The sequence below is a fragment of the Schistocerca gregaria genome, chromosome 8, assembly GCF_023897955.1.
Source record: "Schistocerca gregaria isolate iqSchGreg1 chromosome 8, iqSchGreg1.2, whole genome shotgun sequence".
Lineage (NCBI taxonomy): Eukaryota > Metazoa > Arthropoda > Insecta > Orthoptera > Acrididae > Schistocerca > Schistocerca gregaria.
In genome coordinates, this window is record NC_064927.1 from 474,917,393 (window position 1) to 474,934,446 (window position 17,054).

Below are 17,054 nucleotides of genomic sequence, written 5' to 3' on the forward strand. Positions count from 1 at the left end.
TAGTATAGCATGTGAAAGCTACAGAGGTATGACACTACTAAGTACAGCTTATAAGATCTTCACAAGTATATTAAATGAAAGGATACAAAAGTGCTCATAAGAATGCTTGGGAAATATCTCCATGGTTTTCTACCAGACAGAGAAACAACTGATCAAATACTTGTTATCAGACAAATGATGGAAACGTTCTTTGAACATGATGTAACCTGCACTTACTATTGTCGATACCGAACAAGCCTTTGACACCATAAATCGGCTGGAATTAAACACTGTACTGTGAGAAGTTGCTATATGTGCTAAAGTAATAAATACAATCTGAATGCCAAAAACAGAGACTAGAGCAAAAATAAAGATATTCAGTAGCACAAGTGAAAGCTTTGTCTTTAACAAAGGAATGAAGCCAGGTGACAAGACTCTCCACTGTCTGTTGTATGAAGAAAACTTCATAACCTTCTGAAGAAGAGCACTAAGTTCTTGAAATTCATTTAAGCACTGATCATAGTTCGCCATCGATTTTAGGGCCGATATTAGGAGTCCGTTTCCAGCTGCTCCGTGCGTTCGAATCAATTACCGTGCTCAAGCAAAATGAACGCAAATGTTGTCGTCATGTCTATCACTACGATTAATCATGTAAATTGTACCATTATTGTGATGATTACTGATGTATTCTGTAAATACCGGTACATAAATACTGCGGCGTCAAATACGTATAGTGTTCTCGCTAATGTAAAGTTCTCCTCAAGATTTGACCCGTAAGTGACTGATTAATTCAACTTCGTCGCCTCAGTCATACACGGGTAAACAGCTGATCTGTAATGAGAGAAAAGAGCTTTAGCCTTTCAACTAATGTCCTTTAAGTTTTATGTGGAACCGAAACGACTCACTCGTTTTAAACGCGTCTTTTCTAAGTAATGCAGTAATAATTACTTTTAACTGTCGTCAGTTACCTTACTACAGTATCTATAACGATTGCTATAGAAATAATCAGCATCCAGTTGTATAAAGGAAACTTTATAGTCTTCTGAAGAAGAGCAGTAAGTATTTGAAACCGGTTAAGGAAATAAAATTTATTTTTATGCAGCTGGTTGCTGATTATTTCGATAAATACCGGCACAATTGCTGAAGATAGATAAAATACTAAACATTAAGACTTTCTTCGTATTTTCCTAACATATTTATTTATTTAACGCTGTTAATTATATGGCGAAAGCTATATTGTGTGCCACAAGGCTATTGTGCATTTTTCGCAACTTCTAAAACACGCTTAATTACGCTGAGAGAGGAGTTCTAATTATTAAAGCCAGCATCGCCAACATTGCAAGCACAAAGTTTTATCGTTGTGACAAATATACCACTTTACGAATCTTTATGTTATTGTAATACTTTATAAACTGTTCCTGTTTTTATTTGCCGTTTTCAATAGTAAAATTATTCATTTTACTTCATATTTTGTTACAGTAAACAAATGCAAAGATGAAAAGTGACACAACTCAATACTGCACTGTTTAGGTTGCCTAGCCTGTGGTGCTACAAATGGTAGCTGGTGGTGAGTAGCGGTGAGGTTCGTGCGGAGATAACACCTAGGAAAATTAAGGTAAAAATACGTAATGGGAGAACGTTTGGACAAGTTTCAGTTCTGAACCACTTTCTAAGGCTCTTGTGTTCTTTTTACCTCAGTTTTGTAACAGTTCGCTAATATACTAAAGTTATAAGTTGCGCAAGAGGTTGCGCCAAATTTATCGATCGTAACAACACAGGTATGCCAGTACAATTGTTATAACAACATTTACTTTGAAGTGCGTGTGAAATTTTGCGATGGACAAGTGATAAAGAACTTGTGGTAAAGAGTGAAATAGTAAGCTAAGAATCAGTGTATCAAGATTGTCGTAAGTCAATGTCATCTCTCTACATATCACAGTTGATTCGTAAAATACTGTGTTTTTAACTTGGGTGTAGTGCTTAATGCTATTCGTCCGTGTTATTGTAGAGGAATTGGATTAGAAACCCCCGGTACCCGTAGGGTAACTTCCCAAACGCGTCGCTTTAATTTGTGTTGCTATTTCCCCGTACTCGAAAATCATAACATCTCCGGTTTTGCGTGTTACAGGCAACCCAAGATGCATCGTGCAAGATCAGTATTAACAAATCTGTTACCACTTACACCATTAATTCCACACGCTGCAGGACCTGAACGATTTGCAGCATGGTTATTGCGATCAGGAAGTGCCACAACCTCACTGTCAGTTACCAGTACTCGAAATTACAGCGCATCTGTAGCAGCAGAACCTTTTCTCAATGGCAGTTCGTCGGCATATGTGGAAGAAATGTACAATGCTTGGTTGGCTGACCCAAAAAGTGTTCATGTGGTGAGTAATACCATTTAATTTTCAGACTAAAGAAGTTCGATTCTATTTATTGTATTACCCGTCTATGTTGTTCACCTCTCTTGTAGTCTGGAAACAATTTTATATTAAGAAACGCTATGCTTATTTCAGAATATTTTGTGTTAAAGTTCATCCAGCACAGTCGTACTAACATTGAGACCCTCATTTCATTCTCTTTTATTTCCTGCAATTTTCGTGCTTCATGTCTTGTTAATCAAGATGGGGGGCAGCTTTACATTTTGACAATTACTGTTGTCTTCGCATATGCTTACAGCTGTTCTTTCGAGTATGTAATTTTCTCAGTCGAAAGTATTGTTGATACTTCTAATATTTAGTGACACATGGACTTGGTAGCTTTTACTCCTGCATCTGTAGCCTTCTATTAGTTGTTTTATTGTGTTATCTTATTGTATTGATTGATTTGAAATAGTTGCAAACTATTTTATGTTGAATAACTGTCAGCCAGCTTAGTTTTTTAATCGTATAAAAATTATATTTTTTAATTTAATTAAGCTCTGTTGCCTTTTTGTGATCAGCATTTAAAATTGATCTTTTTTCATAAGTTTATCAGTCTTATTCTTCAAAGTTCAAGGAAATCTTCTTGTTACATATGTGCTGGTAGAATTGTCTGTTTTATTTCTGGCAAATATTACTATTTGCTTTTAGTCTGTTTCCTGGTTGTAGGTACTTGCACACTTTAGTTATTACTACAGTTTTCATTACCCTGAGCTCAAATTCTTTTTAATCTTCACTTTCACATTGTCTACTGTCACAGTAATTACCTATGGTTGTGTGGTGTCTCCATGGCTGTTTCAGTAAACCTCTACTGTGAGTGAAGTAAAAGAAACTTCTTGAACATTATAGCAAGCTGGGCTAAAATATGATGATGTATCTCCTCTTCGAAATCTTGTGTGTGGTGACAGGGTGTGATTGCTAGCATAGCCCAAGGTCTAAGTTAGAGTAAAAGAATAATTTGGTTGTGGGTTGAAGTCAGCAGAAGTGAATGCCAAGTGAAGGTTGTAGTAACAGGTTGACCTTTCATGTAAACTAATGTGTTTAGTATATGTGTAATTGCAATTTGCCTTATTTAATGCAGTTTTCATCATAACAACCAAATCTGTAAGGTAAATTCAGAAAACACACATTACATAGGGATCCACTCTCCAATGACAATTTTGAGGATATATCGTAAATAAGCTAAAAAGTAAGCAAGGGGGGCCACTGCATAACATTAACCACGAAATATTGCAGAAAGTTATAGTTTACAGTAAGCAAGGGGGGCCACTGCATAACATTAACCACGAAATATTGCAGAAAGTTATAGTTTACTTTTGTTAATGATAGGTCTACTTGTGGTTATTTCACAGTTCCCTATTTTGTTTAAATTACTCTGTGGTTTTAATACAGTTACTGCTTTCCTTCTTTGCTGTTATAGTGAATAGTGTACGTGTATTGAGCTGTATGACATTACAATTTCATCTGCCATGCCTTGGTTTCAAATTTAGGCTACTGGCCACTGCTTTCCCAGTGTTATTTCGTTGGAAACTTGATTGACATCCAGCACATCTCTTTTTTCTCTGAATTACAAGCTGACTGCAGATGCACTTGTATTGTAGTTTGTGTCCTTATATTCTCAATACATATTTGTGACTGTCTTGTACCCATTATTGGGGTCTAGGGATCAAGGTGAACAATCCATATATGTTACCTGTGTGTATGACATATGTTACCTGGATCGCATTTGGGGAAAAAAATAAAATAAAATGTTTGTATATTTCCTATGTAGATGTTGGTTGTGTGTCGTTTACAATATCTCATTTAGTTCTTGTTGTGGTTGTTTAGATTGCCTTGTTTTGTAGACATTTGTAGGTCTAGTGGAGACAATATTTTGTATTGTGTTCTGTGTTACAAGCAAGTTGCATTTTTTTTTTTTTTTTTTTTTTTTTAAAGTCTGAGATGATTGAACTGAAATATAGTGTAGTGTCAGGGATGGCTATTGAAAGACAGCATTTGTTTGAACTTTGGTGGTGCAAGTGAATGTGCTGTCATTGTCTTACTCATTCCATTGTTAGAATCCTTGTTTTCCTATGTGGTCTGACATTTTCAAGTTATTAATACTAAGGCATTAGTAACAACCACAGCCCCTTGAAGATTCAGTTAGTTAGGTTTTTTTTGTGCTAATGGTTTGATGTAATTGATGTCATTCATGGGGTCATTTCTTGAGGCTTGCATCTCCTCCATGCTTTAGACTGTATCAGTCTTTGTGCATGCTACTGCTGTCTTTAATCTCATGAATTGGCTGTGCTGGATAGTTTTCCTATCATTAATTTACACTGAACCTTTTTTTTTAAATTATGAATAGTGTTATCACATAAAGTGTTTGCCTGTTTTAATATTTGATTAAAGTAATTTAATTAGGTCACATTTCCTTAGCTCTTGTCTTGTGTCGGTGTTTTCATCTTTACCCATGGCTGTCTCCACTGTTACAGATCATTAGGCCTACTTAATTTCAGTGGATTTTGTTAACTGATGTGCACTGCATCAGCTAATTTTATCTTTCAATATTATTACTGTCGTATAAGATTATATTTATCGGATTTTTAGCTTTTAGTGTCTCTGATATCACTCATGAAAGATTGTAGACCATCCTGGATGTTCTGTTTGATCGGCATAATTACATATATGTGGCCTGTTCTATGTGACTACATTAAGATTCTGCCTTGTTTTGAGATTACATTTAATTAAAATTTGTTCTTCAGTTAGTCATATTTTACATCTAGTAAATGATCCAGACACCTGTGAATACTTTCAAGTGTGGTGTCAAATATCAAGTAATGTGTAAGGTATTTGTTATATAGATACCAGTTATGTGAGAGCCATCATAGGCATCTGATTTTTGTGTTTGGTTTGTATTTTGTGACATGTTGGTTTTGCATAAATGGAGTATAAAATTTATTAGGCATTGTCATTCTTGATCCTGTTGCTAATAGTGGAATTTGTCATGTTAGTCCCCTTTCTTCTGCCACAGATTCAGAAAGAGGAAACTGTTGGTTTCCACATTTCAGTCTGTTATGAGTGTATGTAGTGACAAAAAGAATCAATGGATGTTTTGAAACCTTGCAGCTTGTTTGGGAAAAATTAAATGAGTTAACTGCAGGAACCCAGCAGATCTTAAACCTAGGACTAGCAGTGGTTTAGTGAAGTGTTGCTGGCACGTTCACTTGTGATCAGTTAGGAAGGATACCTACATGGTTTGAGATATTTAAATTTAATTTTGAATTTTGTTAAAATCAGTGTGTGTGATTTTTTTGCGTGGGTGGGTCTCTGTGAGAATTCAGTATGGGTCTTTTTTTAGTAAGGGATAGGGGAGGGGAGGGGGGTTGTAATTAATAGTATGGCCAAAATTGGGGTGGGGGGCGAGGGTACTAGAAGTTGCAAGTCTTGTGGTAAGGTTTAATATAAACCTCCAATTTTGTTGTTAATCATTAATTTTGTATAAAAATTGGGAAATGGAGAAGGGAAAGGGCTTTTATGTAATGTGTTGTTGATGTTGTTAATGGAGCTTTTGGGAGAGGTGTCGCAGAGTATGCATGGCACAGTAATTTGTCTTTGGGTGAATGTGTTTTTTGAACATTTGTGAGAATGTTGTTTATTCTGTTTCTCTTGTGAGGCTTCATTTTTTATTTATTTTTTTTGTAATTATTTTAGTAAGACTGAGATGTTTCTTTAATTTTTTTGGTAATACCTATTTTGACACCACTTCTTTCTGTGTACTCTCCTGTAGGAAAGTAATCTGATTTAATGAGTGGAATTAATGTTGTTTTAGATTTTGACCATTAGTTTAAAGTTGTATAGTATTAGAGTGAATGTTTTATACTTTCAGGGTAATTTTTGTGACAAGCATTGCATGGTTTAGGCTACAATGTCCATTCATCTCATTTTTTCCAAAGTACACTGTTATTCTGCAAGTGTTTCAGGGATACTCAAATTTCCTACTATTTTGTAATTCCTTGTGGCTAAAGTACTTTACACTGCCGGATGTTTGAGTTGAGAGTTACTGCGGAATTATATATGCTCAGAAGTTCTACTTGTACAAATTGCTCTACAGTCTTTTTATATTTACTGTTTGTTTTGTTTCCTTCTCTGTTGCATGTACCATAGTTTAGTTTAAGGGTTTAATAAACATCTGTCTGTGTCTGTGCAGTGTTATGGGACAGTTTTAATAGGAGTTGAGTTGAGTGGTAGGCTGTGACTATTAGACACCAGGAAATACTGAAACAGAGTTTGGAAGTCTGGCACATGATATGGCACAACATACATATTAGAAATGAACAATTGCGTACAAAGATCTATCATGACATGTATTCAGTTCTTGAGGACCAGGTCACGAACTTTGCCCACAGCTTAGATCTACCATTGCCAGCTTTACTCCTCTCAGAGCCCCCTAGAGATGCTTTGTGTGCATTTGTTGTGAATATATAGCGAGGAAATTTTTAATAACTGGGAAATAATTAATAACACTGACCCCACAGTATATCTCAGTGGAGAAATGTCTTGAGTGTGTATTCAAAGGTTAATGGTTTAATTCTCAGTCAGTATTAGAACTATTTTTGGTTAGTTCCTTCTTTTAGTTCTAGCTGTTACATTTGTATTTGAGAAGTGAAGTTGCACTATTCTTCAGGGCCCGTTTTAAATCGTAAGTTGTCTTGTAATTGGCTACATAAATCAGTTCAAAACTTGGCCGAAACAAAGGGTACACTGCTGTGGTCTTCAAACCAGTCATTGGCATGAACACATCTATATTTTATTGGCTCACAGTCTAGTGATTAGTAAGTGGTTGTCACTGGCAGTTTCCCGCTTGTAGTGAAATTCTGTCTTCGAAAATCTATCTGCTACAAATATTTGAAACTGATACCTCCAGGGTCAAGCACCAATGCATTGGCATGCATAAAAACGTATTAAATGATGTCTCTCTTTTCCTTAGTGTTGTTTTATTTTTTGTTTGTTTTCGAAACAGAGATGTTTATTGTAATTAGATATTATTGTTGAAAATCTTTGTCTGTCTCTGTTGTAAATGATTATCGAAAATGAAGTGTCTTTAATGTTTTCAGTCATGGGACACATTTTTCCGAAGCAGCTCAGCGGGTGCTGCACCAGGCCAAGCATACCAGCCTCCGCCTTCACTAGCTCCTCCAGGGAAGAACCAGGTTCCCATAACGAGTCTTGCTCCTTATTTGGGAGCATCAGTGCCTGCTCTTGATGGACAAGTTAATGAAAAGATAATTGATGACCACTTGGCTGTACAGGCGATCATCCGTTCGTACCAGGTATGCCCTAGACTCACGTTACAGCTGCTGTGAGAGATTTGCACATGTGTTATTTTATTGCTGTGTCAGTTCTTTTGGTTATTGCCATAGGAAAGGAGAAATGTATTGATACACAGTAATGATTGCTGTGTGTTGTGGTGCTATATGTAATCCAGTGCCTGCTCCCTTAACTGGCATTTGGTCAGTTAAGTAGTGTAATGCATAGCCACATCTGTAAATATGTATTGTATTATTACATGTAATAGCAGAAACACAAATACTGTAAATAAAATAATTTGTGAAAGGCTTGATCAGAACAGATACTAATGCGTAGCTGAATGAGTGACTGTGTGAAAGCTCTTTTTTCTTCCTCCTGCAGATGAATTACAATTGTAGCCCTTGTGTAATTACAAAAATTAATGAATTAATAAAACTAATGCTGGCCTCAAATAATTTGCAAATATGAAGTTATGACATCGTTGTTGTTTTCCACATTTATAATTACTTTTTTGTAGATTTTATTGAAGTGTTTACCTTCACTATAATTTCAGAAAATGCTATTTTGACATTCTTTGCTATGATTAAGTATGACACTGCCCTGATTAGCACTTATGCACAAGGTACTGAGCGAGATGGCGCAGTGATTAGCACAATGGACTTTCATTTGGGGGGACAACAGTTCACTCCCGTCTCCAGTCATCCTGATTTAGGTTTTCCATGATTTTCCTAAATTGTTTCATAAAAATGCCAGGATGGTTCCTTTGAAAGGGCACGATTTCCTTCCAATCTTTCCCTAATCAGAGTTTGTGCTCTGTCTCTAATGACCTCATTGTCAACGGGATGTTAAACACTGATATCCTTCCCCTACTTATGCACAAGGTGCCATTTAATTTCTGGGGGTTGTGGGATGGGGCAAGCACAGCTCGGGCATGGGCAGTCAGTGTTACCATATTCTGACTGAGCAGGAGTTGGGCTATATGAAGTGCTGTGGAAATAATTAAAAGGGTTGCTCAATAGAAAGAGTGGAGACTGTGCAGAAATGAAAGTGTCTTTATTAGGATTGTGAATTTTGTTTAAATTTCAAAATGATGGTAATTTGTAATAAGATTCCATAGGACCTGGAGATCATCCATCATCTTCAGTCTTTGTTTGAGGATCAGTGCACATGTATGTACTGTTTTAAGTGCAGGAAAAAACAGCAAGTAATTCTGCCTCATGGGATTACTTGCTCCTTATCATGCTTTACCTGGTAGTAAGTTGCTTTTGTCTATTCAGCTGAATTTGTTGCTGCACATTGAGGTACATTCTTAATATGTTCATTAAATTAAGTATCAGAGTACAGGTGGAACACTGTTGCTGTCTATTCTTTCTAACAAAAAAAGTGCTATTTCTAATGTAGAGGGAAGGATAATATGTGCTTGCTGGAAGAAGTCCTTGCTGTTATTCATGTAGTGAAATGCAGTACGTAGTGCTGAGAGGCCATGTGAGCTCAGTGCACTCATCTGCTAACATTCAGCTAGAACTATCTTGAGAACAAGGTTGTCTCTTGCACCTTTGCTGTGAAGCAGGACTATGAACACAAGTGAGCAGCTCTGTTTCATTGGGTGCAGTTGCAGCTGCCTCCAGTTTGGGCAAGACGAAATGAATTGTTTGTAGTAGTCATAATTACTTTTCTCCTTGTAACAAGTGATGTTTGTTTAGGTTCAAACCTGTCACTCTGTATGAAGCCAAGGATCAGAGTAGTTGCTTCTGTGTGAGTGATTGTGTTGTATTTAGTAAAAAGTTGTTGTTCTCACAGTAAGTCTGAAGGTCATTCAAAAAGGTTTTGATCTGACAAGTAAAACATAAAATTTATTAGAATTTTTAAACTATCTTACATGGTCACCTTGTAAATCAATGCTTTGGGCCAATGACTGTGCTATACATTGTTGTTGTTGCTGTTGTTGTCTTCAGTCCTGAGACTGGTTTGATGCAGCTCTCCATGCTACTCTATCCTGTGCAAGCTGCTTCATCTCCCAGTACCTACTACAACCTACATCCTTCTGAATCTGCTTAGTGTACTCATCTCTCGGTCTCCCTCTACGATTTTTACCCTCCACACTGCCCTCCAATGCTAAATTTGTGATCCCTTGATGCCTCAAAACATGTCCTACTAACCGATCCCTTCTTCTAGTCAAGTTGTGCCACAAACTTCTCTTCTCCCCAATCCTATTCAATACCTCCTCATTAGTTACGTGATCTATCCACCTTATCTTCAGTATTCTTCTGTAGCACCACATTTCGAAAGCTTCTATTCTCTTCTTGTCCAAACTAGTTATCGTCCATGTTTCACTTCCATACATGGCTACACTCCAAACAAATATTTTCAGAAATGACTTCCTGACACTTAAATCTATATTCGATGTTAACAAATTTCTCTTCTTCAGAAACGCTTTCCTTGCCATTGCCAGTCTACATTTTATATCCTCTCTACTTCGGCCATCATCAGTTATTTTACTTCCTAAATAGCAAAACTCCTTTACTACTTTAAGTGTCTCATTTCCTAACCTAATTCCCTCAGCATCACCCGATTTAATTTGACCACATTCCATTATCCTCGTTTTGCTTTTGTTGATGTTCATCTTATATCCTCCTTTCAAGACACTGTCCATTCTGTTCAGCTGCTCTTCAAGGTCCTTTGCTGTCTCTGAGAGAATTACAATGTCATCGGCGAACCATGAAGTTTTTATTTATTTTCCATGGATTCTAACACCTACTCCGAATTTTTCTTTTGTTTCCTTTACTGCTTGCTCAATATACAGATTGAATAACATCGGGGAGAGGCTACAACCCTGTCTCACTCCTTTCCCAACCACTGCTTCCCTTTCATGCCCCTCGACTCTTATGACTGCCATCTGGTTTCTGTACAAATTGTAAATAGCCTTTCGCTCCCTGTATTTTACCCCTGCTACCTTTAGAATTTGAAAAAGAGTATTCCAGTCAACATTGTCAAAAGCTTTCTCTAAGTCTACAAATGCTAGAAACGTAGGTTTGCCTTTTCTTAATCTTTCTTCTAAGATAAGTCGTAAGGTCAGTATTGCCTCACGTATTCCAACATTTCGACGGAATCCAAACTGATCCTCCCCGAGGTCCGCATCTACCAGTTTTTCCATTCGTCTGTAAAGAATTCGCGTTAGTATTTTGCAGCTGTGACTTATTAAACTGATAGTTCAGTAATTTTCACATTTGTCAGCACCTGCTTTCTTTGGGATTGGAATTATTATATTCTTCTTGAAGTCTGAGGGTATTTTGCCTGTCTCATACATCTTGCTCACCAGCTGGTAGAGTTTTGTCATGACTGGCTCTCCCAAGGCCGTCAGTAGTTCTAATGGAATGTTGTCTTCTCCGGGGGCCTTGTTTCGACTCAGGTCTTTCAGTGCTCTGTCAAACTCTTCACAGTATCGTATCTCCCATTTCGTCTTCATCTACATCCTCTTCCATTTCCATAATATTGTCCTCAAGTACATCACCCTTGTATAAACCTTCTATATACTCCTTCCACCTTTCTGCCTTCCCTTCTTTCCTTAGAACTGGGTTGCCATCTGAGCTCTTGATATTCATGCACGTGGTTCTCTTTTCTCCAAAGGTCTCTTTAATTTTCCTGTAGGCAGTATCTATCTTACCCCTAGTGAGATAACCTTCTACATCCTTACATTTGTCCTCTAGCCATCCCTGTTTAGCCATTTTGCACTTCCTGTCGATCTCATTTTTGAGACGTTTGTATTCCTTTTTGCCTGCTTCATTTACTGCATTTTTATATTTTCTCCTTTCATCAATTAAATTCAATATTTCTTCTGTTACCCAAGGATTTCTACTAGCCCTCATCTTTTTACCTACTTGATCCTCTGCTGCCTTCACTACTTCATCCCTCAGAGCTACCCATTCTTCTTCTACTGTATTTCTTTCCCCTATTCCTGTCAATTGTTCCCTTATGCTCTCCCTGAAACTCTGTACAACCTCTGGTTCTTTCAGTTTATCCAAGTCCCATCTCCTTAATTTCCCACATTTTTGCAGTTTCTTCAGTTTTAATCTACAGGTCATAACCAATAGATTGTGGTCAGAGTCCACATCTGCCCCTGGAAATTTCTTACAACTTAAAACCTGGTTCCTAAATCTCTGTCTTACCATTATATAATCTATCTGATACCTTTTAGTATCTCCAGGGTTCTTCCACGTATACAACCTTCTTTCATGATTCTTAAACCAAGTGTTACCTATGATTAAGTTGTGCTCTGTACAAAATTCTACTAGGCGGCTTCCTCTTTCATTTCTTAGCCCCAATCCATATTCACCTACTATGTTTCCTTCTCTCCCTTTTCCTACACTCGAATTCCAGTCACCCATTACTATTAAATTTTCGTCTCCCTTCACTATCTGAATAATTTCTTTTATTTAATCATACATTTCTTCAATTTCTCCGTCACCTGCAGAGCTAGTTGGTATATAAACTTGTACTACTGTAGTAGGTGTGGGCTTCGTATCTATCTTGGCCACAATAATGCGTTCACTATGTTGTTTGTAGTAGCTTACCCGCATTCCTATTTTCCTATTCATTATTAAACCTACTCCTGCATTACCCCTATTTGATTTTGTGTTTATAACCCTGTAGTCACCTGACCAGAAGTCTTGTTCCTCCTGCCACCGAACTTCACTAATTCCCACTATATCTAACTTTAACCTATCCATTTCCCTTTTTAAATTTTCTAACCTACCAGCCCGATTAAGGTATCTGACATTCCACGCTCCGATCCGTAGAACGCCAGTTTTCTTTCTCCTGATAACGACATCCTCCTGAGTAGTCCCCGCCCGGAGATCCGAATGGGGGACTATTTTACCTCCGGAATATTTTACCCAAGAGGATGCCATCATCATTTAATCATACAGTAAAGCTGCATGTCCTCGGGAAAAATTACGGCTGTAATTTCCCCTTGCTTTCAGCCGTTCGCAGTACCAGCACAGCAAGGCCGTTTTGGTTAATGTTGCAAGGCCAGATCAGTCAATCATCCAGATACATTAATGACCAGAATAAAAAAAAAATTCCCGGCAGCACAGAATAAGTAAGCCTCTGTTCGTCTCAGCGCTGGAAGTTAATTTTCATCCACCCATCAATTTATTTAGCTTTGTGAGGAAAGGAGTAATGGCAGGAAGCCAAATCTGGCAAATAGAGTGAATGTGGAAACAATTCTGAGCAAAGCTGTTTGAGTTCAAAAATAACATCAACAATGAGGAGTAGGTTTCATGATAAAAAGGAACTTCCTTCATTGTGGGATGTAGATGTTTTTCTTGAATAACATAATTCAATGTGTAGTTGTATTCCATTTAGATGGTATCTCTGCGAGTATGAATGAATGCCACACCACAAGAATCACACATGTAACCACTTTCTGTGTCATAGTTTCACCTCTTGTTGCCCATTACTTTGACTGGTCTTCAGTATCTGGCTTTTGATGAAGCCATGTTTCATATACTGTCATGAAATGTCAGAAAAGCTCAATGGAAACACATTCAAATAAAAACTTTAAGTAGTTGCTTAGCAGGTAAGGAGAAAACTTTATTGTACTCGGAACTTCTTGTAAATATATTTGCAGTTACAACATGTTCTTGTATTCTCAATCGTCAGTATGGAATTCAGTTTTTGAAAACAGCCACAAGTTGCTCTTAATGCGACTTAGGGCCGTTCTCAAAAACTTGGATTTAGCAGTCACTCCCCCTGTGAGAAATGCCTGCTCTTGCTAAAGTAGTAATTGGGTATGGCATCCTGAATCTTAGGAACAACTTAGTGATATAAATTTTTGAATGTTCTGAATGCACATTATCTGCACGCGCGAAACTATCACTCACATTGTTTGTTTGCGTAACACCGCAAAAAATATGTATGTAAATACTGCACTTGAGAAAGAGGATAAATTCTCGAAACACATTTTGCTCAGAATGAATACAGTATGTAACCGGCGCTGTGTTTACACTAAAAACATTTGAGCAACACAAAGTGAATGGCGATGCTAACTTGTGCTTCACATGGCCATATGGTGAAACATGCTAAATTTGGTTCGACAAAGGTGTCACAGTGATCAGAACAATCGCAAAACTGCATTTGTGCAGTAGAGGCATTTTGGAAATGGTTGTGATTGGTCATGATATCTTCATTTGAACGAACCTAGTTCCTCCCATCAGCCACCCCGCCAAGTAGAGCATGGGGGCAGCGGGAAATACGGCACAAATTTTTACAACTTTTACTTGTTTGTCTGTTCAAATCTGCTGAACAGAGTTCCCTGGTGCTAAGAAACTTAACCACTTAATATTTGCAAACACTACTGGACAGCCAGCATTATGCCAGCATCATATTTTCTCAACAAAACATTTTTTCGTAATGCGTAAATTTCGTGAAAATTATAAATTTGTTGATGCAAAATCAGGTGCAAATTAACATTGTGGGCTTATACGAAATTTGACGGGGCCGATAAAAAATTTCGTAAACGGCAGGAAGATGTTAATTACAAAAAAAGTTTAAGAAGGGGTATATTGTAACAGCAAAAGTGTGAAATTTATTCCACTTGGTGGTCATGATGTTATAGTATCGAGTTGTAGTGCTAGATCTAAAGGCTTTTACTTCACAATTAATTGATATTCACTGTGGTGGAGGGCATTGCCATACTAATTGCTGAGTCTTGGGTGAAGCCATTCAAGCTTTATTGAATGGTGGGACAACAGTTGATACGTATGTTAAAAATGTCAAGAACACAGTCAGTTGTGATTTCATCTCTAATTTACTGCCCAATTACTGAGCTATTGTATTTAAAACATATTCATCCAGTGACAAGTCTTTATATTTAATGACTTTTAAGCTTTAATTACATAAAAATAATTTATGTTTTGTGAGAATATTGATGGTAAATGCGATTTGAATATTATAATAACAATAATCCAAAACATATTTTTAACGTAGGAAAATAGCCTAGTGATGCGAGGTCCTAATTGAGGCAATCTATTTTGAGCTACAGAACTGAAAATATTTCATGTGCTTAAGATTATTCGTGGTTACATTGTATAACAAATAAGTATTTTATTTTGCACCTCCATGGCTTATTATTTTTATGTGTAATCTGTAATTTTGTTTGGTTTGGAAGTTGATATTAATACAATAAAAAGTGCTTCATGCACCAGTAATTTCTAATTTATTACATGGCCAGGCTCAAAGCCTAAAGCTTCATCTTCAGGTGCTATCAAATAATTATGGAAACATAAATGTGTGGCCAGTCAGTCACTAAGGGTCATACACATGGGAGTATAGGACCAGCAACCGGGCACCCACCTTGACGGCTGGCATGGAACTGTCGAGATTATGGCTGTAGCTTTTAAGGTAGCATTGCGTATTCTGTGGTTATTAGCACAGTATTAGGCACAATTACTTGAGCTTATTGCTATGCAACATGACTTTTGTCAGCTGCTCTCTCACTGGGCTATGGACACTGCTAACATTGCTCCACAAAAAAATGAGACAGCACTGCAGCTCTTCTATGCTCAATCATTCACTTTCCGTGTGCATATGTAACGTCCACAACTCATTTTAGGTGACTTGTTGCCTACTCCCGTCTCTGGATTCTAACTATTCCATAATTAATATCCATTAGCCTAATATTTGCTGATTGTATAATCATGTTAGATCAACAACATGCAATAATTCTTGAAACAAAATGATACCTGGGAAAGGGCTACACAGCAATTTGTACAGATTATTGGTGCATGCACTCACCAATCCTCCCCACCCATCCAAAAAAAAGTGAATGCACGCTCTCACCTACACGACACGACACTTGGAAGGAGGAGGGGGGGGGGGGAGGGGGCGGAAGAGGGACTTTCCATGCATTTCAATAAGACCCCATTACTGAACATCACATATGGTGCTGGAAATGGCCATCATGGACATTGAAACAATTATGGATTAAATACTTTCTGGACGTAGTGTTCAGCATTAACAGTTCAGTGAAAGAATAACATCATGATATGGATGCCAAGCATTGTGAACCAAACATCAGTATTGAGATTATACAGCAGCTGTACTGATAGGGCTTTCTGATGCCTGATGGTACATGTCCTAATGTCACATACCCTGCCGGGCTTAACTGAGCCTTATCAAAGAAATGAAAAACTGAGCATCTAAAACTCTTGATTCCAATTTGCTCAGGATCCACCACAGACATATGACAGCAAATGATTGGTGCATTTAAATCAGTTTCCAGCATTTTCTGTGACAAGCAATTCTCCTACTCATTAACAAAGGTCAATTCAGGGTCAGTGTTTTTATTTTCTAGGCCAGCTTTATTTGGGCACCCTGTAAAAGCTGGTTATCATCCATTGGTTTGTCATGGTAACCAGTTCTAATTCCATAATCTTTCGTGTGCAGTGATCATAAATTTTTATTTAATATCTCATCATTTGAAACATGATTGTTATGCAGACTTTTCCAGCTGCATTGATTTAAAAATCTTGTTAGACCAAGAGGTGATACCTTAGGAGTGTTTAGGTTGTCACTAGGTATGTGTGTTATTTCATAGAATATCTGCAAAATTACCACAAGGCTAGTGAAGTAGTTCAATTTTTCATAAACAGAGTTGAGCTCACCAATTAAAGATGTTAAGTCAATGGAAAGCTTATCACATACTACCTGGAATCTGGATGGCATATGCAGGGTGAATCAAAAAGGACATTCAGCTTTGGAATAATATCAAAACTTATTGAGTTGACTTACAGAATCGCTAAGTGTGTCATTTTGTAGCAGCCAGCAGTTTGATTCATGTAGTGCATCAGTACCCCATTCTGCCACTAGGAGTGCAAGCGTAGCACACAGTTAAAATGGCTACTTTCACTGGTGTGGAGTGTGCTCGCTTTGTGTTTTGTTTTCAAGAAATGAACTCTTCTGCAACTGTTTGATGTAAATTTCAATTCGAATATGCTAAAGAACCTCCAAGCGAGTCTGCAGTTTACTCTTGTTGGGAGTACTTTCTTGAGACGGATTGTTCAGTAAACATGATAAATCACCAGGTAGCCGACATATTGATGATATGGTAAACAGGATAAATGTCTGCTTGTGTCTGTGTATGTGCGGATGGATATGTGTGTGTATGCGAGTGTATACCTGTCCCCATAAGGTAAGTCTTTCTGCTCCCAGGATTGTAATGACTCCTTACCCTCTCCCTTAAAACCCACATCCTTTCGTCTTTCCCTCTCCTTCCCTCTTTCCTGATGAAGCATCCGTTGGTTGCAAAAGCTTGAATTTTGTGTGTGTGTTTGTGTGTCTATCGACCTGCCAGCGCTTTCGTTTGGT

At 37.5% G+C, this 17,054-nt stretch overlaps 1 protein-coding gene across 6 annotated transcripts in view; it reads left to right on the forward strand.

Moving 5' to 3' along the window:
- The first annotated feature begins 1,458 nt into the window (after window positions 1-1,458).
- The window catches only part of LOC126284405 (2-oxoglutarate dehydrogenase complex component E1-like), a 115,943-nt gene continuing 100,347 nt past the window's right edge, over window positions 1,459-17,054 (forward strand). For 2 of the 6 annotated variants that reach the window (XM_049983316.1, XM_049983314.1), the window contains exons 1-3: window positions 1,501-1,594; window positions 2,108-2,366; window positions 7,496-7,711. In XM_049983316.1, the coding sequence (XP_049839273.1) occupies window positions 2,118-2,366; window positions 7,496-7,711 (465 nt within the window). In that variant the 5' untranslated portion in view covers window positions 1,501-1,594; window positions 2,108-2,117. Of the gene's footprint in view, window positions 1,595-2,107; window positions 2,367-7,495; window positions 7,712-17,054 lie in introns of all 6 variants that reach the window. The other 4 variants (XM_049983315.1, XM_049983317.1, XM_049983311.1 and 1 more) reach the window with 4 other exon arrangements.